The 17978-nt window shown below is 45.0% G+C and overlaps 1 protein-coding gene across 2 annotated transcripts in view; it reads left to right on the top strand.

The window, feature by feature from the left end:
- Window positions 1-379: 379 nt before the first annotated feature.
- The window catches only part of EXOC4 (exocyst complex component 4), a 394793-nt gene continuing 377194 nt past the window's right edge, over window positions 380-17978 (top strand). For both annotated transcript variants that reach the window (XM_061467959.1, XM_061467960.1), the window contains exon 1: window positions 380-511. In XM_061467959.1, coding sequence (XP_061323943.1) covers window positions 426-511 — 86 coding nt within the window. In that variant the 5' untranslated portion in view covers window positions 380-425. The remainder of the gene's footprint in view (window positions 512-17978) is intronic.

The raw sequence follows: 17978 nt of genomic DNA, 5'->3' as shown, positions 1-17978 counted from the left end.
TGTTCCTTTAAAACCCTATTAACGTTTAAACCCTTCTCTGTTCTGGCAGCTGAAGTCCCTGGGGTGCCATGAGGTGGCTCGGCCATGCTGTGTGTGGACAGTTCTGGTCCCTCACTCTCCCACTCTTTCCTGCAGCTTCTGGAGCAGATATTGACTTTTGGGAATAGCCCTCTTTGCAGATGTATCGTGTCTAATTGGTAATTTGTTAATCAATATTAACCCCCTTGATTATACCGTCGACGGCGCGTTTCTGACAGCACAGGCCGGAGCCGCCACCATTAAAACTACAACTCCCAGAAGGCTCCGCCGGCTGCCACCGCCCCGCCCCTCCTCTTCTCCTATTGGGTCAAAGACCGGCTTCTCTGTTCTGATTGGCTGATCCTGGCCAGCGGGCGTGGCCGCGCTGTGTTTGAGAGGGGTACAAGATGGCGGCGAGCGACGTGGGTGGGCGCTATCGGAGCAGCATAAGCAAGAGCAAGGACCCTTCGGGGCTGCTCATCTCTGTGATCAGGTAGGGTCGGCTCGGCTCGGCCCGGCCTCGCTCCGCAGCCTCCCGTCCTGCCCCGGCCGGGCTCCTGGGGGTGACCCAGGGCTGTGTGCGCGCTCTGCTGGGCCGTGGGGGCCTTCCGCGGCTGGGTCAGCCCGGCAGCGGTGGGGAGGCCTCGGTGCTGGAGCAGAGCTTCCCCTCAGGGGTGTCCTGCCCTTCTCCCGCCCTGCGTGGCTCATCCCCGTCTGTTCCCTTTACTGTGTTGTATGCTGGGCTCATAAGAGCAATCCCTGCAGTTATTACTAGCTTAATGGCATACAGCGAGGGTCAAGGCACTGTGTTCTTATTGCTGCTGGGTCCCCTTTCACAAGCACACTGTAGCAGTGGGTAAAATGTGAGTGGTTGGAAAAGCTGTAGGACTAGGAAGTCCGGTGTGCAGACTCCAGCCTGCTTTAGGATGTGGGAGTGGGAGCAGCACTTTCTGAGGCTGACCATCTTGGGGGGGGGGGGGACGAAAGCAAATTAGTTGTGTCTGATCGTGGTTAGACTACTGATTTGTGGCTGCTCTTCTTCCCGAATCTCCTTTTCCTCTGCTAGAGGGTGGTTCTGTGAGATACATGGAGCAAAGCAAGGGCCTCAGTTCACTTCATTGCTGTGCTTTCTTTAGCTGCTGCTCCTATGTGCTGTTAATAATCAGTGGTTTGGCAGCTGATGCCACGCACTGGAACTCCTCAGTGTTATGCACACCCGCTAAAGCAGGTCTGAGCAGCAGTCACACCAGCATCATATTGTGAGCTGTAATGAACTCTGAGATGCTGGTTCCTCCTTCAGTGTCTGCCAGAAAGTACACTCATTCTGTTACTTTGGGGAAGTTACTGTAGGCAAAGTGTTGTATCAAGGATGTGTTAATGGTTTTAAGATCTCCTCTGAATGATGTTTAAGATTAAACCCATTCTTTCATTACTCTGGTAGTTGGTCTTTCAGCTCTTGTAAAGCTTCAGGTAGATGGTGGCTCTGAAAAAAGAGCTTCAAAACGGCTTCACTTTTCCAGGGTTGTGACTGTGGTCTGTGAATTGGATGACAACAGATAACCGCAACATGCTGAACAATGAGTGAAAGCTTACGCTTAACACAGACTTTTCCATTTTGAGGATATGCGGTTGGTTTGTATTGTAAGAAGAACTCCTACAGACTCTGATTTACTTAGGTCGGAGTTACACCTGTATGTGTGCAGATGGGGAAGAGTCTACGTTGGTATGACCTCATGGAAACATAGAGTATGATGGTGGTAATAGTGCACTTCTGTATATAACAGTGCTGAAAGGGAGAGGAATAGGAAGTGAATACCCAAATCCATGACTGTTAGAATGGGTACTGTTCTTGCAGATGTTATATCCAGACCTACACCTGTAGTAGTGCAATTGTTTATGAGTTTACAAGGACCATTTGCATTATAAATGCTTAATTGTGAAAAACTGAAAAAAAACCCAAGTTTCTCACCTGGATACTGTGTTTTTGTTGGACACTTAAACCTTACATTTGGGACGGGGAGAAATAATGTGTATTTAAAGTGTGTTGTGCTTAGTGTTTCTTCATCAGCCTCAATGTTGAGTAATCTGGAGAGGGAAACATGGCGAGTTGTAGTTAGATAACCTTAATTTAGACAAAATACAGTGATCTGTAGATAGGGGAAGAATGAATAATATATGTACATTGATTGTGGCAGCATTTCCTGTAGTACTTGTCTTTCTGTCTTCGCTCCCCATTTTGTTTTCTGTAATTTGCAAGAGTATTTGAAGGGCCTTTTATGTCTCTTATTTTAATAAATCTGGGCTTAATTTCACTTCTAATGTAAACTGAAAGTGAGCTCACGTTGCTGTTTTCTCCAAATAAGAAATGGTGTTTGTCCACTAATCTTTGGCTCACAGGCGCTGCTACTTTGGCTGGTTTAGGTCCAGTGTTTAGACACAACACTGAGGTTATAAACTCAATGGAATTAAAATTACTCAGCAGAACAGCTGATAACTAAACCTCCAGAATTTAATTAGAGCTTGTGCTTTGGATATAGAGATTCTTCGTGGAGCTTCAAGGGGCATGTTAAGCCAGACCATGAAAACCTGCAAGTAGAACTGATTGGAAAGGAAGGCAAAAGAGTTGTGTTTAATATCCACATTTAAGGTCAGCCAAGTACAAAAAGCAAATGGCATGGAAAGGAATCGAAATTACTTTCTTCTCTCTGTTGTTTTGTATAGTAGCTAAAGTGAGGGTGAACTTGCCAAGCAACAGGTCACTTCTGCTCTTTTCCATGCCCATAAAACACTGTTACAGACAAATTTGGGCAAGTTGAATGTGTCTTTGTTATAACTTCACTCAGCTTCAGGAAACGTATTACAAGTCTTAACAGCAGGCTGTTGGTTTGAAATGTGGCAAAGCTTTATTTTCTTGAGACCTTTATTTCTAATACCTTTATGAAGTCTTCTGCCAATCCTTGTGGTTTTACACTTGCATTTCCCTCTTTATTTAGAAGGGTTTTTATTTCTCTGTTGCTCCTGTGTGAAAGGCCCATAAAAGGAAACAGAGTATGAAAAGCAGCAGAACTTTGACTACATTCTTCTGCAGTAAACAAGCAAAACCAGAGGAGCTTCTTCAAGTATTATGGTATTATACTTGGTTAGAGAAAAGAGGGTTATGTCTTTGAAAAAGAAACCTTGTTTAGGTCTGCAGAATCCATGGAGTATTTCTATACTCGGTCTGAATGTCTGTAAGATGCTTTGAAATGCAAAGCTGAAAGGGCTTTCATAAATATGAATGATTGTATTAATGAAGGGATAATTTGTGATATTTACTCAAGCTCAGTAGCCTTCAGTTGCAAGGGGCTAGATAATTTCCTTTCTTCTTATACTAGATTTAGGGATTCTTGTACTTATTTCACTGGACTTCCCAGGAGAAAGTGTCTTGCTTTAAGGGAGGGTGGGGGTAGATCCTTGACAAAGTTTAATGTATTCCAGAAGTGGAATTGAGTAAGAAATAGTGTTTTATGAGAGCTGGGACTCTGGTCTAAAATCAGGGTGTTGGTTCTGCTTCAGGAAAGTGAAGTGCAGATATGTCAGTGTGGCGTCACTGTTCTTAATCACAGTCTCTGTATAGCCTGAAAGTTTGGGTCATCCCTATAGTCTCTACAGGGTTGCTTTTGAGCAGCTCTGAATGGCGTAAACTGAGATGAGCTCTGCTCTTGGGAGACCCCACTTGCAACATTGTATGGTTCTGGTGTTCCCAACATAAGAAGGACATGGAGCTGTTGGAGCCAGTCCAGAGGAGGCCATGAGGATGATAAGGAAGATGCAGCAGCTCCCATAAGAAGACAGGTTGAGAAAATAGAATAGTTGGGATTGGAAAGGATCATCCAGTTCCAACCCCTGCCATGAGCAGGGACACTACACACTAAACCATGTCGCCCAAGACACTGCCAGGGATGGAGTATTCACAACTTCCTTGGGCAACCTGTGCTAGCGCCTCACCACACTCATAGTAAGGAACTTTTTCCTTATATCTAACCTGAACTTCCCCTGTTTCACTTTGAACCCATCACCCCTTGTCCTATCGCTACAGTCCCTGATGAAGAGTCCCTCTTCAGCATCCTTGTAGCCCCCTTCACACACTGGAAGCTGCTCTGAGGTCTCCACACAGCTTCTCTTCTCCAGGCTCAACAGCCCCAATGTTCTCAGCTTGTCTCCCTCTGGGAGATGCTCCAGCCCCTGATCATCCTCGTGGCCTCCTCTGGACTTGCTCCAACTTGATCCTTACCAGGGGAGCTGAGTTTGAGGTGTTGTACTCATACCCTCAGCTCTGCTGCCGCTGGGTTACACTGAGATCTTGGGCACAGTTTCTCTCTTGTTTCTTGTAGAGGAGAAATAGAGGGTTTGTTCATAACAATAAATCTTAGAAGTAAAGAGTGTTTGGGAAGCTCAATGGATATTTGCAGAGCCTGCTATTATAATCCCACCTTTGCTGCTGAAGGGAGCCTTCCTTTCCCCTGTGCCTTTAGGGGATATGAGAGTATCTTCAATTTGCCCTTGCCCTCATATTGCTGAAAAGAAGGAATGACTGTTGTTTGCTACAAGAAGACATAGAATCATAGACTCATGGAAAGGACCTTAAGATCATCCATTTCCAACCCCCTGCCATGGGCAGGGACACCTCACATGACACCAAGGTGCCCAAGGTTTTGATGAGCCTGGCCTTGATTACTTCCAGGGATGGGGCATTTACCACTTCTTTGGGCGGCCTGTGCCAGCCCCCTTCAGACAGTGGAAGCTGCTCTGAGGTCTCCACGCAGCTTCTCTTCTCCAGGCTGAACAGCCCCAACTCTCTCAGTCCGTTTTCATACGGGCGGTGCTTCAGCCCCTGAGCATCCTCTGGACATAGGTCCTGGGATTGTGATTTTGAGGGTAGGATACTGTATATCAGAGCTTTACAACTTTCATCCCATGCTTCTTCTGGGGCATTGAAAGCACAGCACCGGTGCTCATTCGTTAGCCCACCTGTTTTCAAAACGTGTTGACTCCCTCATGTATGAGAAGGATCCTTCCAGCTCCTTAAATAAGAAGTACTTTGTAAGGTCAAAATACTGTAGAGGTCTGATACTGAGGACATGGACTTTAGCAATATCTCTTTTAAAAGTAGTGCAGAGAACAGAAAATCCTACTCAGCTGCTGGAGGACAACTTAGAGAAGAGGGTTTTTCTCTTCCAGAGGACAAACCTGTGTATGTATATTGATTTTTCCATAACCTTTTGTTTTGTTGCTGGCTGGTTGAAGCAGCTTTTGTGCTCTGCAAGAAGCAACGTGGCATTTAGCAAATGCTGTATTTTTGGAGCGACATCTTGTCACATTTTTAATTGGTGGCTGTTTCTGCCTCTTTTTTTTTTATTGTTGGGCATTTTTCTTTCCAATTAAAGGGTGTTATTTTTTCAAACTAGCCTTTAATAGCTCCTTTAATTGGGAGGAAACAAACTTTAGCAGTGACTCCATAAGACCTTATTGAAATCTTTGTGCTCAGCTTTCACACAGGCAAACGCGCACAACAGACGTCTGCAGGAGCTGAAATTACAGGCAAAACCCCTTGAAAATATTTGCTGTTTCACAAGTGGAATTCTCTTTTAGTGCTTTCTGGCCATTATTTTTATTAAGCTTACAGTGAACTCTTGTTAAATGGATTCTTACTAATGACCTGGTCTGCTTTTTCTGTCTACAGCAATAGAACTGATATCCCGGTTTGATATGGAGCGAGGCAGATGGATGTAGAACTCTTGCCCTCATTGTTACACTGGGGAAATAGCTGCTACAAGAAATATAGCTGAGTTATTCTGATCTGTATGTACTGTAATGGTCTCTTAAAACCACTTTTATTGCTAATGGTGTTTTCCAATGTTATCAAGGTAGCAACTTTGCTACAAGTAGTTCAGAAATTCATTGAGACTAAATTGTATATGGCAGAGAATGTTTTTAAATGAGAAACTTCCCTGAAATGATCTTGAGGCATGTAGATAAAATGCTTGGTAAGTGATGGTTTATAGCTTAATACAGATCTTTGGTTATAGCAACAATAGGTAAGGGTGAGTGTGTGAATATACAACAGTATGTGAGGGGACAGTGTGTGTAAGCATAGGTCACACTGTGCCTTGGTAAAAGCTTGAGGTACTTTATTTTTCAGCCCTCATTTTAGCTTTAGTCAGTGCATTCTGCAGAGCTGGAGCTCAGTTATCCTTACAAAACCTTAGGAAGCAGAAGTAGTTGATTTTGTTCAAGTGATTAGTTCTGTGGCTTGAATTCTTTCAAAGACATTGCCTCCATCAGGTTTTTATTCCAGCGCAGCTTTGCGATCTTGTTCATGATGGAATTGCCCAGTCTCTTACTGATGGATGCAGGGCTGCTGATAGGATGCAGTGCGATACCGGGATGGGGTCATAGCACAGGGTGGCCTATGGATCCTTAAATACACTTCATCTTTTAATCATCCAGATGGCAGGTCTCAGTAGCATTATCCAGTCTCTGCTCTTACAGATTTGCAGATACTGATCCTTAAGACTTGATTTTTCTCCTGGGAATGTGGTAGAGTCTTGTGTCTAGATCTGGGGCAACAACACAAGAGGGACATGGTGCGAATGCAGAGGAGGCCACAGAGATGCTGCGAGGGCTGGAGCAGCTCTGCTCTGGAGCTGGGCTGGGTCAGCCTGGAGAAGAGAAGGCTCCTGAAGGGGAGACCTTAGAGCAGCTCCAGTGCCTAAAGAGGCTGCAGAAAACATGGGGAGGGGCTTTGGACAAGGGCCTGTAGGGCCAGGCCAAGGGGAATGGCTTTAACCTGCCAGAGGGGAGACTGAGATGAGCTCTTAGGCAGAAGCTCTTCCCTGTGAGGGTGCTGAGGCGCTGGCCCAGGGTGCCCAGAGAAGCTGTGGCTGCCCCATCCCTGGCAGTGTTCAAGGCCAGGTTGGACACAGGGGCTTGGAGCAAGCTGCTCTGGTGGAAGGTGGGGTTGGAACTGGATGAGGTTTCAGGTCTCTTCCAACCAAAACCAGTCTGGGATTCTATGATAATTCACTTAATAGCTGTGTTGGCCTCTTGGATCTAAAGTTACTTACAAAAAAAGGTAGAGAGTTGGTTCTTAAGATTTCCTGCATGTGGAGGATCAGGTGGTCATGAGCTATGCTTGGATTATTTGATTTGATGTGATCAAATCTGAGCATGGGTTGGTTAATTTAGCAGAGTAAAGAATTCCCTGATGATATTGACTTAAATGGCTATGGCCTGCTCGGCCTTTCCACTGCAGCATTCATGCGTCCGTCTACAAGTCCTCAGTGATGAAAAGCTCAGCAGCTTCTGTTGAAAATACTCAAACAAACTGTGTAAGCAGCATAAAAGATTAATGGGATGTAAGTAGAGGAGAAAAAGGTTTATAATGCTCTGTTTACTTTGAATGTTTAACAGCATCTTGAAGAGACTTGGTTCTGCCACTTCTTGTTATGAAAGAGTGACTTCTTTCTTTGTTTGCATGAAGGGAGTGGTTTCTCCTGAATGTTTTATTGAATTCCTCAAATCCAGTGTTTCGTGGGAATCATAGTATCACAGACTGGTTTGTGTTGGAAGGGACGGGACCTTAAATCTCCTCCACTTCCAACCCCCTACGTGGGCAGGGACACTTTCCACTGGAGCAGCTTGCTCCAAGCCCCTGTGTCCAACCTGGCCTTGAACACTGCCAGGGATGGGGCAGCCACAGCTTCCATGGGCACCCTGTGCCAGCGCCTCAGCACCCTCAAAAGTGAGTTTTTCTTCCTAATATCTAATCTAAATCTAGTAACAATCAACCTGTGAAATGAATGAGGAAACATTCACCATGTTGCTGATGAGTTGAATTGTTAAATACCTTTTAGATCATTATGTTTTTCCGCTTGTGCATTGTTTCATAAGGAACCAACTTTTACAATGATTTCAATGAGACTTTGCAGAGGCTTCCAGTCATGTATTATCAGGTGATAAGCTTTGCGGTTAAATAGTGCTGGAAGCTGTAGATCACCCCATTTGGGACTTGTCTTTAAGACAACAGGTTTCAATTATAAAATTCAAATAAGTCCATTTAGTTTAATGAACCTCTGGAAATCTGTAGAGCTTGCAGACGCTGTCTGAAGTTCAGTTGTTCTTGTCCCAGGGTGCTTTATAGAACTTTTTCATCCTGCTCTGTTAAAATACAGCTCCGCTAAGGTCTCAGAGGTCTGCACTTGTGAGGAGGAGCACATGCTCTAGACAGGCTCTTTTTCACACAGTGGTTTTTTTTTACACCCATAAGTAGAAGGTTTAGGAAAAAAAAACCCACCAATCCTGATTTTCAGAAAAAATGGGATTTTATTGTTTCCTCACTTTTGTATTATATTAACTTAGACTTAAATACCACTATGTAGTAGTAAGGAGTGGGTGCAGAGAAGGGCAGTGGAGCTGGTGAAGGTTCTGGAGTACAAGTGTGGTGAGAAATGGCTGAGGGACCTGGGGGGTTCAGTGTGGAGAAGAAAAGGCTCAAGGGGGACCTGATGGCTCCCTACAAGTGCCTGAGAGGAGGATGGAGCCAGGAGGGGCTGGGCTCTGCTCCCAAGGAACAAGGCATGGAACAAGAGGAAACGGCCTCAAGCTGCACCAGGGCAGGTTTAGATGGAGCTGAGGAACAATTCCTTCCCCAGAGGGTGCTCAGGCATTGGAACAGGCTGCCCAGGGCAGGGCTGCAGGCACCGTCCCTGCAAGTGTTCACACAGCGTGGAGACGAGGCCTCAGTGCCATGGGTTAGTGGTGGCCTTGGCAGGGCTGGGAAGGGTTGGACTTGATCTTAAAGGGCTTTTCGAGTCTGGTTGATTCTTTGTTTCTAAGGTGCCTCCAGTAAACATTTCCAGAGTGCCTGTTTGATCTTAGGTGTTGCTTCATGTGTCGGTTGCTTCAGTGTTATGGGAGAAGCTTCTGCCTGATCATTCTCACACCACCCAAGCGTTTAAGTACTGGGACCAAAGGTCCCTTCACAGCTCCAGTGAGTGCATGAGTGCTTCTTCTGACTCCTCACTCACACATGCACTTACTCTGGGATGTGCTTCTTCCTCCTCCTTTGGGCTCAATCCTGTTTCCTGCAGCAGAATCTCAGGTGTTCAATTCCAGGGAAAAAATCCTGTAACTGAGTAGTACAGCAGAAGGGACATCTCTAGCTGGTACCTCTAGGAGGAAGCTTGAACAAAGCAGTCCCTGGATAGTCATACCCTTATGGTTTATGCACTTAGTCCTCACACACCTTTTCAGTCCACAGGTGAGTTTTTGGCCTTGGGTGTTCTAACATCTGATTGGATTCTTCCTCTGTCTCCATACAGGCAGCCTGTTAGCTGTTTTTATCTCTTTGAGTCACAGCTTCTGCTGGCAGTGGTAACCTCCTTCTGGTTTGTACTTCTCGTGCACTAGCTCCATGGCAGACCATGGGACACAAAAGTCCTGGACTGAGGATAACTATTACTTAGCAACAGCTAAAACATCAGGGTGTTACCAACATTTTTCCCTTATGAAAGACAAAACACAGCACTGTTCCAGCTTCTAGGAAAATTACTATCAAAGCTAACTCTTTTCCAGCTGAAAGCATGTCTGGGTGGAAAGTCCACAGTTTACAGCCTCAGGCTCCAGCAAATCCAGCTGCTGTGCTAAGCATGTAAAGCTAAGCAAGCAGCATCCTAAACCACACGATATTATAAGCCTGTATTTTAAGTGTCCAACACTGGGAATCCACCACTTCCCTGGGGAGATAATCCCAATGAATTAGCACATTGTATCATGCAGTATTTCTTACTGCAGAGCACTTAGATGCATCTTCTGTGCATTTGTGAAGTCAACTCTTGATCCTCCCACCAATTTGGACTTCAGACTCCCTGCTCCTATTCCTGGGGTAATTTGCAACTTGCCAATGTTTGAGTAACCCTCTGGGCAGCTGAGAGGTGGGTTATTCCCTTTCCCTCACATCCTGACCTCTTCTGTTCACCTCTTATTTCTTGTTTATTAGGTTTGCTGCCCCAGAGAGCTTGTGCTGCTGTTGTGTCTGAGCCTGGCTCTCAGCAGGATGCTGGGCTTGGCCCTTGGGTCTTCCTGCTCTATGAGCTTTTGGTAGTGATCACAACTGTTTAAACTGGAATGAGAAAGCAAATACTGTAATTGCTGTGTGGCCTTGGTCATCAAGAGGTGCCTTATGAAAACTAACTTGATTCTAATAGGTTGCTTTTTACTCTGCTTTCCTTTTTTTCCTCCCCTTTTTAATGCTGAAGTCTCCCTGGCACATTGCAGCTATTTCCTGCAGAGATTCGACAGGGCTTTTTGAGACATCCACTGTGCTCTGCTTAAATGATTATTTGTTGCTTCTAGCAACTGCTTTCTTGGTTTAGCTCCACGAATTCCTTATTGGGCAGAAATTGTCTGTGTTGGCAAGGGCTGTGCTTTGGTTCTGTCTCATTTTCTGTACCTTAGAAAGGCTTGTTGTAGTCTGCTTTGGGTTGTAGATGGTTACTATAGTTTAAAATAGAGAACATGTAAATAAACAAACCCCCTTCTCTAATTTGCTCTCTAAAGGGTAATTTTGATAACCTTACTGCTGTACTATTAATTTTATTGATAGGCATGATGCAAGTATATATGAAATATTGTGAAGCTTAATCAGGAGAGAGACATGGAGATGCTGCGAGGGCTGGAGCAGCTCTGCTCTGGAGCCAGGCTGAGAGAGCTGGGCTGGGTCAGCCTGGAGAAGAGAAGGCTCCTGAAGGGGAGACCTTAGAGCAGCTCCAGTGCCTAAAGGGGCTGCAGGAAAGCTGGAGAGGGGCTTTGGACAAGGGCCTGTAGGGCCAGGCCAAGGGGAATGGCTTTAACCTGCCAGAGGGGAGACTGAGATGAGCTCTTAGGCAGAAGCTCTTCCCTGTGAGGGTGCTGAGGCGCTGGCCCAGGGTGCCCAGAGAAGCTGTGGCTGCCCCATCCCTGGCAGTGTTCAAGGCCAGGTTGGACACAGGGGCTTGGAGCAAGCTGCTCTAGTGGAAGGTGTCCCTGCCCATGGCAGGGGTTGGAACTGGATGAGCTTTAAGGCCCCTTCCAACCCAAACCAATCTAGGATTCTATATGATGGCTCTGGAGTCCCTGGAGCAACACAGAAACAAGTAGCAGAAAGTTTATTGTGGAATGCTATTAATTAGAGCTTGGATCCCCCCAGTGATTCAGCACTTGGTTCAGTTCCACTTCACTGCAGTGTTCATCTTCCTGATCAGGTGAGAAATATGTAAGTTTGATGAGTTTGCCTCTTTTTGTTGGTGTTTCCCACTGTCTTCAGTGATTGTTTTGTTTTGAGTAAGTGGTGCTGTGTGAAGGCAAATGAACTGTGTGCTTAAAGAAACCTGATCCCGAGCTAATGGAAGAATCTGTCTGGATTTCCAAGCTGCATCTGTGTATCATGTAGTGCTGCTTCTGCCTTCAGGCACACGTTTGCTCATGGCTGATATTGTGGAGCAGATGAAGAGAAGCTCTCCAGCAACACAGATACAGCAGTGGTCAAGAGCAATGGGCACTCCAACTCCTCTTCTGTAAGGATTTTTTAGCATGTTGCAGGTGCAAACAGGGCACATATTGCTTAGTGTAAAACCCATATTTGCAGTTTGGACACAGTATCTCTTCCTTCATTTTGGTTTAATCAAATACCCACAGCAGTGTAATGCCCACATACTGTTCCTGCAGTGTTCTTCCTGGGAAACTAATTCTTTAGTCCAGAAATTGATAATTAAAACTGTTTGCTATCCATAGTTTAGCAGTAATCATATTGAACATGACTAGCCTTGGGGGGGGGGAAATAGGCAGGTAGTTATTCAGCCATCCTGGCTGGAGGCATCAGAAGAAGCAAATATGCAGAAATGAGACATTTATTATTCATTAATGTTAACAGTTTTTACTAAAATCAACACTTAATCTAATTTTTTTGGCATATTATTGGGCAGGTAGGAAGCCAAGAGTGGGCTGATACAAGAAATTATTCATCTGTCCTGGAAAACAGACTGAAGCCCTTAAACATACAAACTGTAGGGGGAAATATGAGACTTCTCAGTGTAAACAGAAGTTGTGAAGTCTCAAATCTGATTCCTGCTGGAGCTGTTGATTTTGAGGCTGATGCCTGTACATGGATAGTCTTAAAGGTTGTTAACTTCCTTTTGCTACAGTGCCGAATATGGGGCTGTGGAGGGCAACTTAATCATAGAATCCCATATTGGTTTGGGTTTGGAAGGGACCTTAAAGCTCATCCATTTCCAACCCCCTGCCACAGGCAGGGACACCTTCCACTAGAGCAGCTTGCTCCAAGCCCCTGTATCCAACCTGGCCTTGAACACTGCCAGGGATGGGGCAGCCACAGCTTCTCTGGGCACCCTGTGCCAGCGCCTCAGCACCCTCACAGGGAAGAGCTTCTTCCTTATATCCGACCTGAACTTCCCCTGTTTCACTCTGAACCCATCACCCCTTGTCCTATCACTACACTCCCTGATGAAGAGTCCCTCTCCAGCATCCTTGTAGCCCCCTTCAGATGCTGGAAGGCTCCTATGACATCTCCATGCAGTCTTCTCCAGGCTGAACAGCCCCAACTTCTTCAGCCTGTCTTCATACAGGAGTTGCTCCAGCCCCTGAGCATCCCCATGGCCTCCTCTGGACTTGCTCCAACAGCTTCATGTCCTTTTTATGTTGAGGACACCAGAACTGCACACAGTGCTGCGAGTGGGGTCTCTCAGGAGCAGAGTAGAGGGGCAGGAAACTTCACGGTTCATCTGTATCACCAGCCTGAGCTCTACAGCACTGCATAAAGTACCTGCAGTGATGCCTGTTACTGGCTTTGACAAAGGCTTTTCCCACCCAGTGACACAGGATGCCCCAGAAAAAGCATTTCTTATAACTTAGTGTGGCTCTTTTCAGCTTGTGCTGAGCTTGCTGTTACGAGCACTGAGCAAAGAAGCCTGATGTGTATTTCATTCACATCAGTGCTTATTTGTTAGTAGTTTGTTGTGAATAAGCTGGTCATGTTGATGGGAACATGGGTGTTACATGAAGATTAATCTGCATGTGGTGTGCTTTCTGTGGAGCTAGAGCTATGATGTTCAATCCTGTTTTGGGGCTGGAGTGCATTTGAAGCTCAAGGATATCATGCTACAAAGGGAGGTGAACTCCTTCATAGTTTAGCAGCTGATCATCTCAGTGGAGCATTTCTGCACTCTGTGGTTATCTGTTGTGCCATGATGTGTATAGTACAACGGTGTTTGTTTTCCTCTGCTGTTGAATAACTTGGTAAACATCATGTTCTCTCACTTCACAACAATGGAAGGAATTTATTAGCTTGTCAAGAAATTGGGGCTTGTTTTCTGTCCTTTTATGTCAGCTGCCATTTGTTTGAATGCTGGAGAGTTGGTCTCTTGTCTTCCCTTCCTCCGCATATTGAAGCATCACACGGTAGCAGTAAACGTACAGAGATGAGATTGTGGCAGTTCTGCAGCTCAGGCACCTGTGGATCTTAGATAGGTCCATGGAAAACATTGATGTGTCCAAAAATAGCCCACACTTAGTCCATAGTGTGAGAACAACTTGTTACATGGTGTGGAGAGTGTACTGGTGTGTGGTGTTGCTGGGACCAGATGAATCACATGGGTTCTTAGAGAAGAATTTCTCTTCTCCCTACCTGAATGCTTTGCTTTTTCAAAGCACTGGGTGTACTTCCTGTGGTAAGTAGTAGCTATTTTATATATATTTTCTAGCCTGTAGCATTCCTGCATTATAAAAATGAGACGCTGTCTGACTCCCTCGGAGCTCTTCAGAGTTTTTAGTGAGAAACATTTCATGTTGCTGCCCAGAGGAAAATGAGGTCTATCCAGAGACAGGTCTGTGGAGAGAAAAAGGCCTTAATGACTCCAGTGGGTTTTCCAACTGCTTCCAATTCCCATACTGAGCATTTATAGGTGAGAAACCGTAAGTCAGAAGTCTTGCCTCCCTGTGTTCTGAATTGCTCTGTAGCTTTCGATGGTTACAGTCTGTGGTAGTGCTGTAAAGCAAGAGGAAAAGGTAGATTCAAATGTGCTTTTGGGTCATAGTTGTAGCAACATTGCTTGATCTGTGGTACTGAGGAAGGAGGACTCATCTGGAGCTGTGGAGTTCATTCAGGTCTCTAGAAAGGTAACAGCCTCTTGCAGAAGTGGAGATTGCACTTAGATTTGATCAGTGGGAATACACTTCACTTGCTTATGTGTTTAGGTTTGGAAACTCCCTTTGATGGGAACTGTTGCAGCAAGTTTAGGGCTTTTGGCATCTCACAGAGTGGCGGTGCTTCAGGACTCCTGTACAACTCCTTCCATCTACTCCCTGGGCTATCGGATTTGGATGGTGGAAAGTGGAGATGAAAAATGCTTATGATCTACAGATCCAATTTGACCAAAGTGCAGAGTCCCAGTGGACTTTTGTTGATCTAATTCCAGTGTAAATTCACTGACCTCAGGAAATATCAAGGTTCGTTTTTGTCCTGTATGAAATATGCTGTACATCCCATGATAAAAACACCTCAGGATTGTGTCTGATCGTTACCCCTTCTGCCCTGTCTGGTGCATGTTGAAGGGACTGCACTGAGTGAAACATTTTGCATTTGTATAATCTTTATTTTAACCAAGTAAAACCAAAAGCTAGGGAGATTTGCCTCAATGAATTTGTTGTATAAAATTGTCTCTTAACAGCCTAACATCCAGCTGGAATTACTCTAATCCTATTGAGCTCGTACTAATGAGACAGGCATATGTAGCCATCCAGCTGCCACGTACAAATGACAAGTATCTTAAAGGGGAGCTGGAGTCTCCTGTGGAAAATGGGAATGAAAAGGCAAGTGAACTACTGAGAGAACCCAACTGGACATCCCAATGTTCATAACCTCATGTTCATGTTGTCTAAACTGATGTTCTGTTTGTAGTGTTTTGAATGCTTTTGTTTTCAGGGACTTCTATAAAGCTCATGTAGATTTATCACTGTTTCATAATCCTGTTTTGTACTTCTTCCTTCAAAGTTCTTTCTGCAAAGTCCCTTTCCCAAACAATTTGAGCCCTTTCTATTTGGCAAACAGTGTGTTGACTTTTCTTCCTTGGCACACATTTTAATCAAACTGAAACAAGCAAAGATGCCCTTGGCTTGCTTTTCTGCAGTGTTAGCAGGAAAGTAGGTAATCTCAGGAATATTAAGTATTCCTTGCTTTGCTTTATTTTCTGTGCAGAGCAAGAAAAACAAATGGCTCCTGTACCAAGGGGCTTAGGTAGGAAATTCAGGTGTACAAGGTAATGTTTCACATGCAGTTGCTCTGTTTTGTAGTTACAGATGCTGCTAAACTTCAAGGATTTAATGGTGTGTTTTTGAAGGAGGAAAATATAATGAAATGAATTACTGGAGGAGAGACAAGGTTGTGAATTAGTTCTGGTTTAAGTAGGTGTGTGGAGACCTCAGAGCAGCCTTCCAGTATTTGAAGGGGGCCTATAAGGATGCTGGGGGGACACTCTTTGTTAGGGACTGTAGTGATAGGACAAGAGGTAAGGGGTGAAAACTGAAACAGGGGAAGTTTAGATTGGATAGAAGGAAGAAGTTCTTTACTGTGAGGGTGATGAGACACTGGAATGGGTTGCCCAGGGAAGTTGTGAATGCTCCATCCATGGCAGTGTTCAGGGCCAGGTTGGACAGAGCCTTGGGTGAGATGGTTTAGTGTGAAGTGGCCCTGCCCATGGCAAATGGGTTGGAGCTGGGTGAGCTTTAAGGTCCCTTCCAACCCAACCCATTCTGTGATTCATCTGATAGAGTGACTTGGGAAGAGCATGAGTTGAAGGCTCTTACCGGTAGCTGTAAGCAGTTGTAAGTACTTGTACTGCTTTTGACTATGTTCTAAGAACTTACGTGTTACAGCCATGGTGGACAAAAATGTAAATTATTGTCTGGGAAAAGGTTTTATGTGATTTTAAACAAAGGAAAATATCCAGAAGAAGCCTTCTCAGTTCTACAGCTCACTGGGTTCTGATAGTTCTGGCTTGAAACAGCTTCACTTCCTCTTATATATTGCTATTAGCATCCCTAAAAAAATGGGTTTGCTTTTCTCTTAAGTGCTCTTTGGTTCTTCAGTACATAGAATCCTAGAATCACACACTGGTTTTGGTCAGAAGGGACCTTGAAGCTCCTCCAGTTCCAACCCCCTGCCACAGGCAGGGACACTTTCCACTAGAGCAGGTTACTTCAAGCCCCATCCAACCTGGCCTTGAGCGCTTCCAGGTATGGGGCATTTACCACTTCTTTGGTCATGATTGTGGGATGGATCTCACGTGCACTTATGTTCTCCAGCCATTAATCCAGGCTTCCATAACTAATGGAAATAACCAAGTCCTAATCCCAACCCCCTTACCCTTCTGAAACATTAGACTGAACAAGCAGTCTCTGTTTCTTCATCTGGATCTTGGCTTTTGATTTAAACTTCTATCCATAAAGGAATAATCTACAGGTATTTAAGGCAAACTCATGTGGTTGGAAGAGAAAACACTGACCTGTTAGGCTGAAATTCTTTGCTGTATAGTATTGGCATAGTAAATGGTCTCTTGAATGTTTTAAACTAGAACAGACTGAAGGGCTGTAAATACAGGTAAATTTTCTGGTCAAAGCATGGGTATGATATTTTCAGTGATGATTGCTTCCACATTTTTTTCCCCCAAACAGGTAATCAAAGCAAGTGAGAGATTCTCAGTGCAGGTGCTTAATTCTGGGGAGGTTTCCCAGCTGGAAATCTCAAAATATGGTGGCTAACTGAGCCTGAAACTTCCAGGTCTTGCAGGTCAGGATCATAAGGCTGGATAAACTGTCTGTGGGTGCAGCCCAGTATGTGGGGGGGATTCTGGGCTCAAGCACACACTGAAGCTGGGTCATGAGGATCTTCTCATCACCCAACACCCCCAGGTCCTTCTCAGGGCTGCTCCATCCATCCTCATCCCAGCCTGTATTTGTGTGTGGGATTGCCCTGACCCATGTGCAGGACCTTGCACTTGGCCTTCATGAGGGTCGTATGAGCCCCAGCAGCAGAGTGATTCCTGTGTCTCACTCTCATCCTGTTGGATTCCAGGCTGCCACCACATATGAAGCTTATTTTTCAGAGACCTGCAGGTGTAGGAGGTGACTTAATTGACAGCTGTGTTCCCAGTGTGTGCTGCTGTGCTTCCTGAGGTCATGTTGAATGGTCCAGAGCTCTGAGACCTCTTTATTCCTGTTACCTTTCTTTTAAATGTGGGTTGGCAATATTCCCGTGCTATATACTGCCTGCATTGTGGTTTGAAGGATGAAGTCTTTGGAGTTTAGATTGTGTGAGATGCTGTGTAGTGCTCAGCCAGATGGACTGTTTTTTTCCCCCCTAAGTCATCTTCACTCTGCTGAAGGTGGCAGCAAATGTGTATTAATATATCTAAACAGACAAATAGCAAAATAGCAACTAAAATTGATAGTTTAGACACTAGAAGATATAGTTTCAATAGGAATAAGCTTGTGGTACCTCAGAGGCTTCTATAGAAGCTTTGTCCTTTTGCCATGTTTTGTGGTTTCTGAAATAAAGGCCCTGATGTGACCTTTCAGGCTTCATAAACATCTATGCTTTGGCTGTGCAAATGTCAAGTGTTTTTAGAGCAAATAGCCTATAGAGGGCAAGTTAAACTTGATGATAAGGACGAACAACTGAGCAGCACAATTTGAATGTGCTGTAACAATCTGGATGTGCCTGGAAGTCGTGAGGAAGCCCGAGATGGGCAGGAACTTGCTGGAGTGTTGGAGAGGCTTGTGACATCCTCTGATGTGAGTGGTGTGTTCTTAGCCTTGGAGAAGGATCTTTTAGCTTTCGTAACAAACTGCTGGTGTTGCAGATGGATTCA

The sequence above is a fragment of the Pezoporus flaviventris genome, unplaced genomic scaffold (assembly GCF_033815535.1).
Source record: "Pezoporus flaviventris isolate CSIRO_AGI_PZ_B2104156 unplaced genomic scaffold, CSIRO_AGI_Pfla_v1 ptg000046l, whole genome shotgun sequence".
Taxonomy (NCBI): Eukaryota; Metazoa; Chordata; class Aves; order Psittaciformes; family Psittacidae; genus Pezoporus; species Pezoporus flaviventris.
Note: the sequence above shows the minus strand (reverse complement) of the source record. Positions and strands in the feature narration are given on the sequence as shown.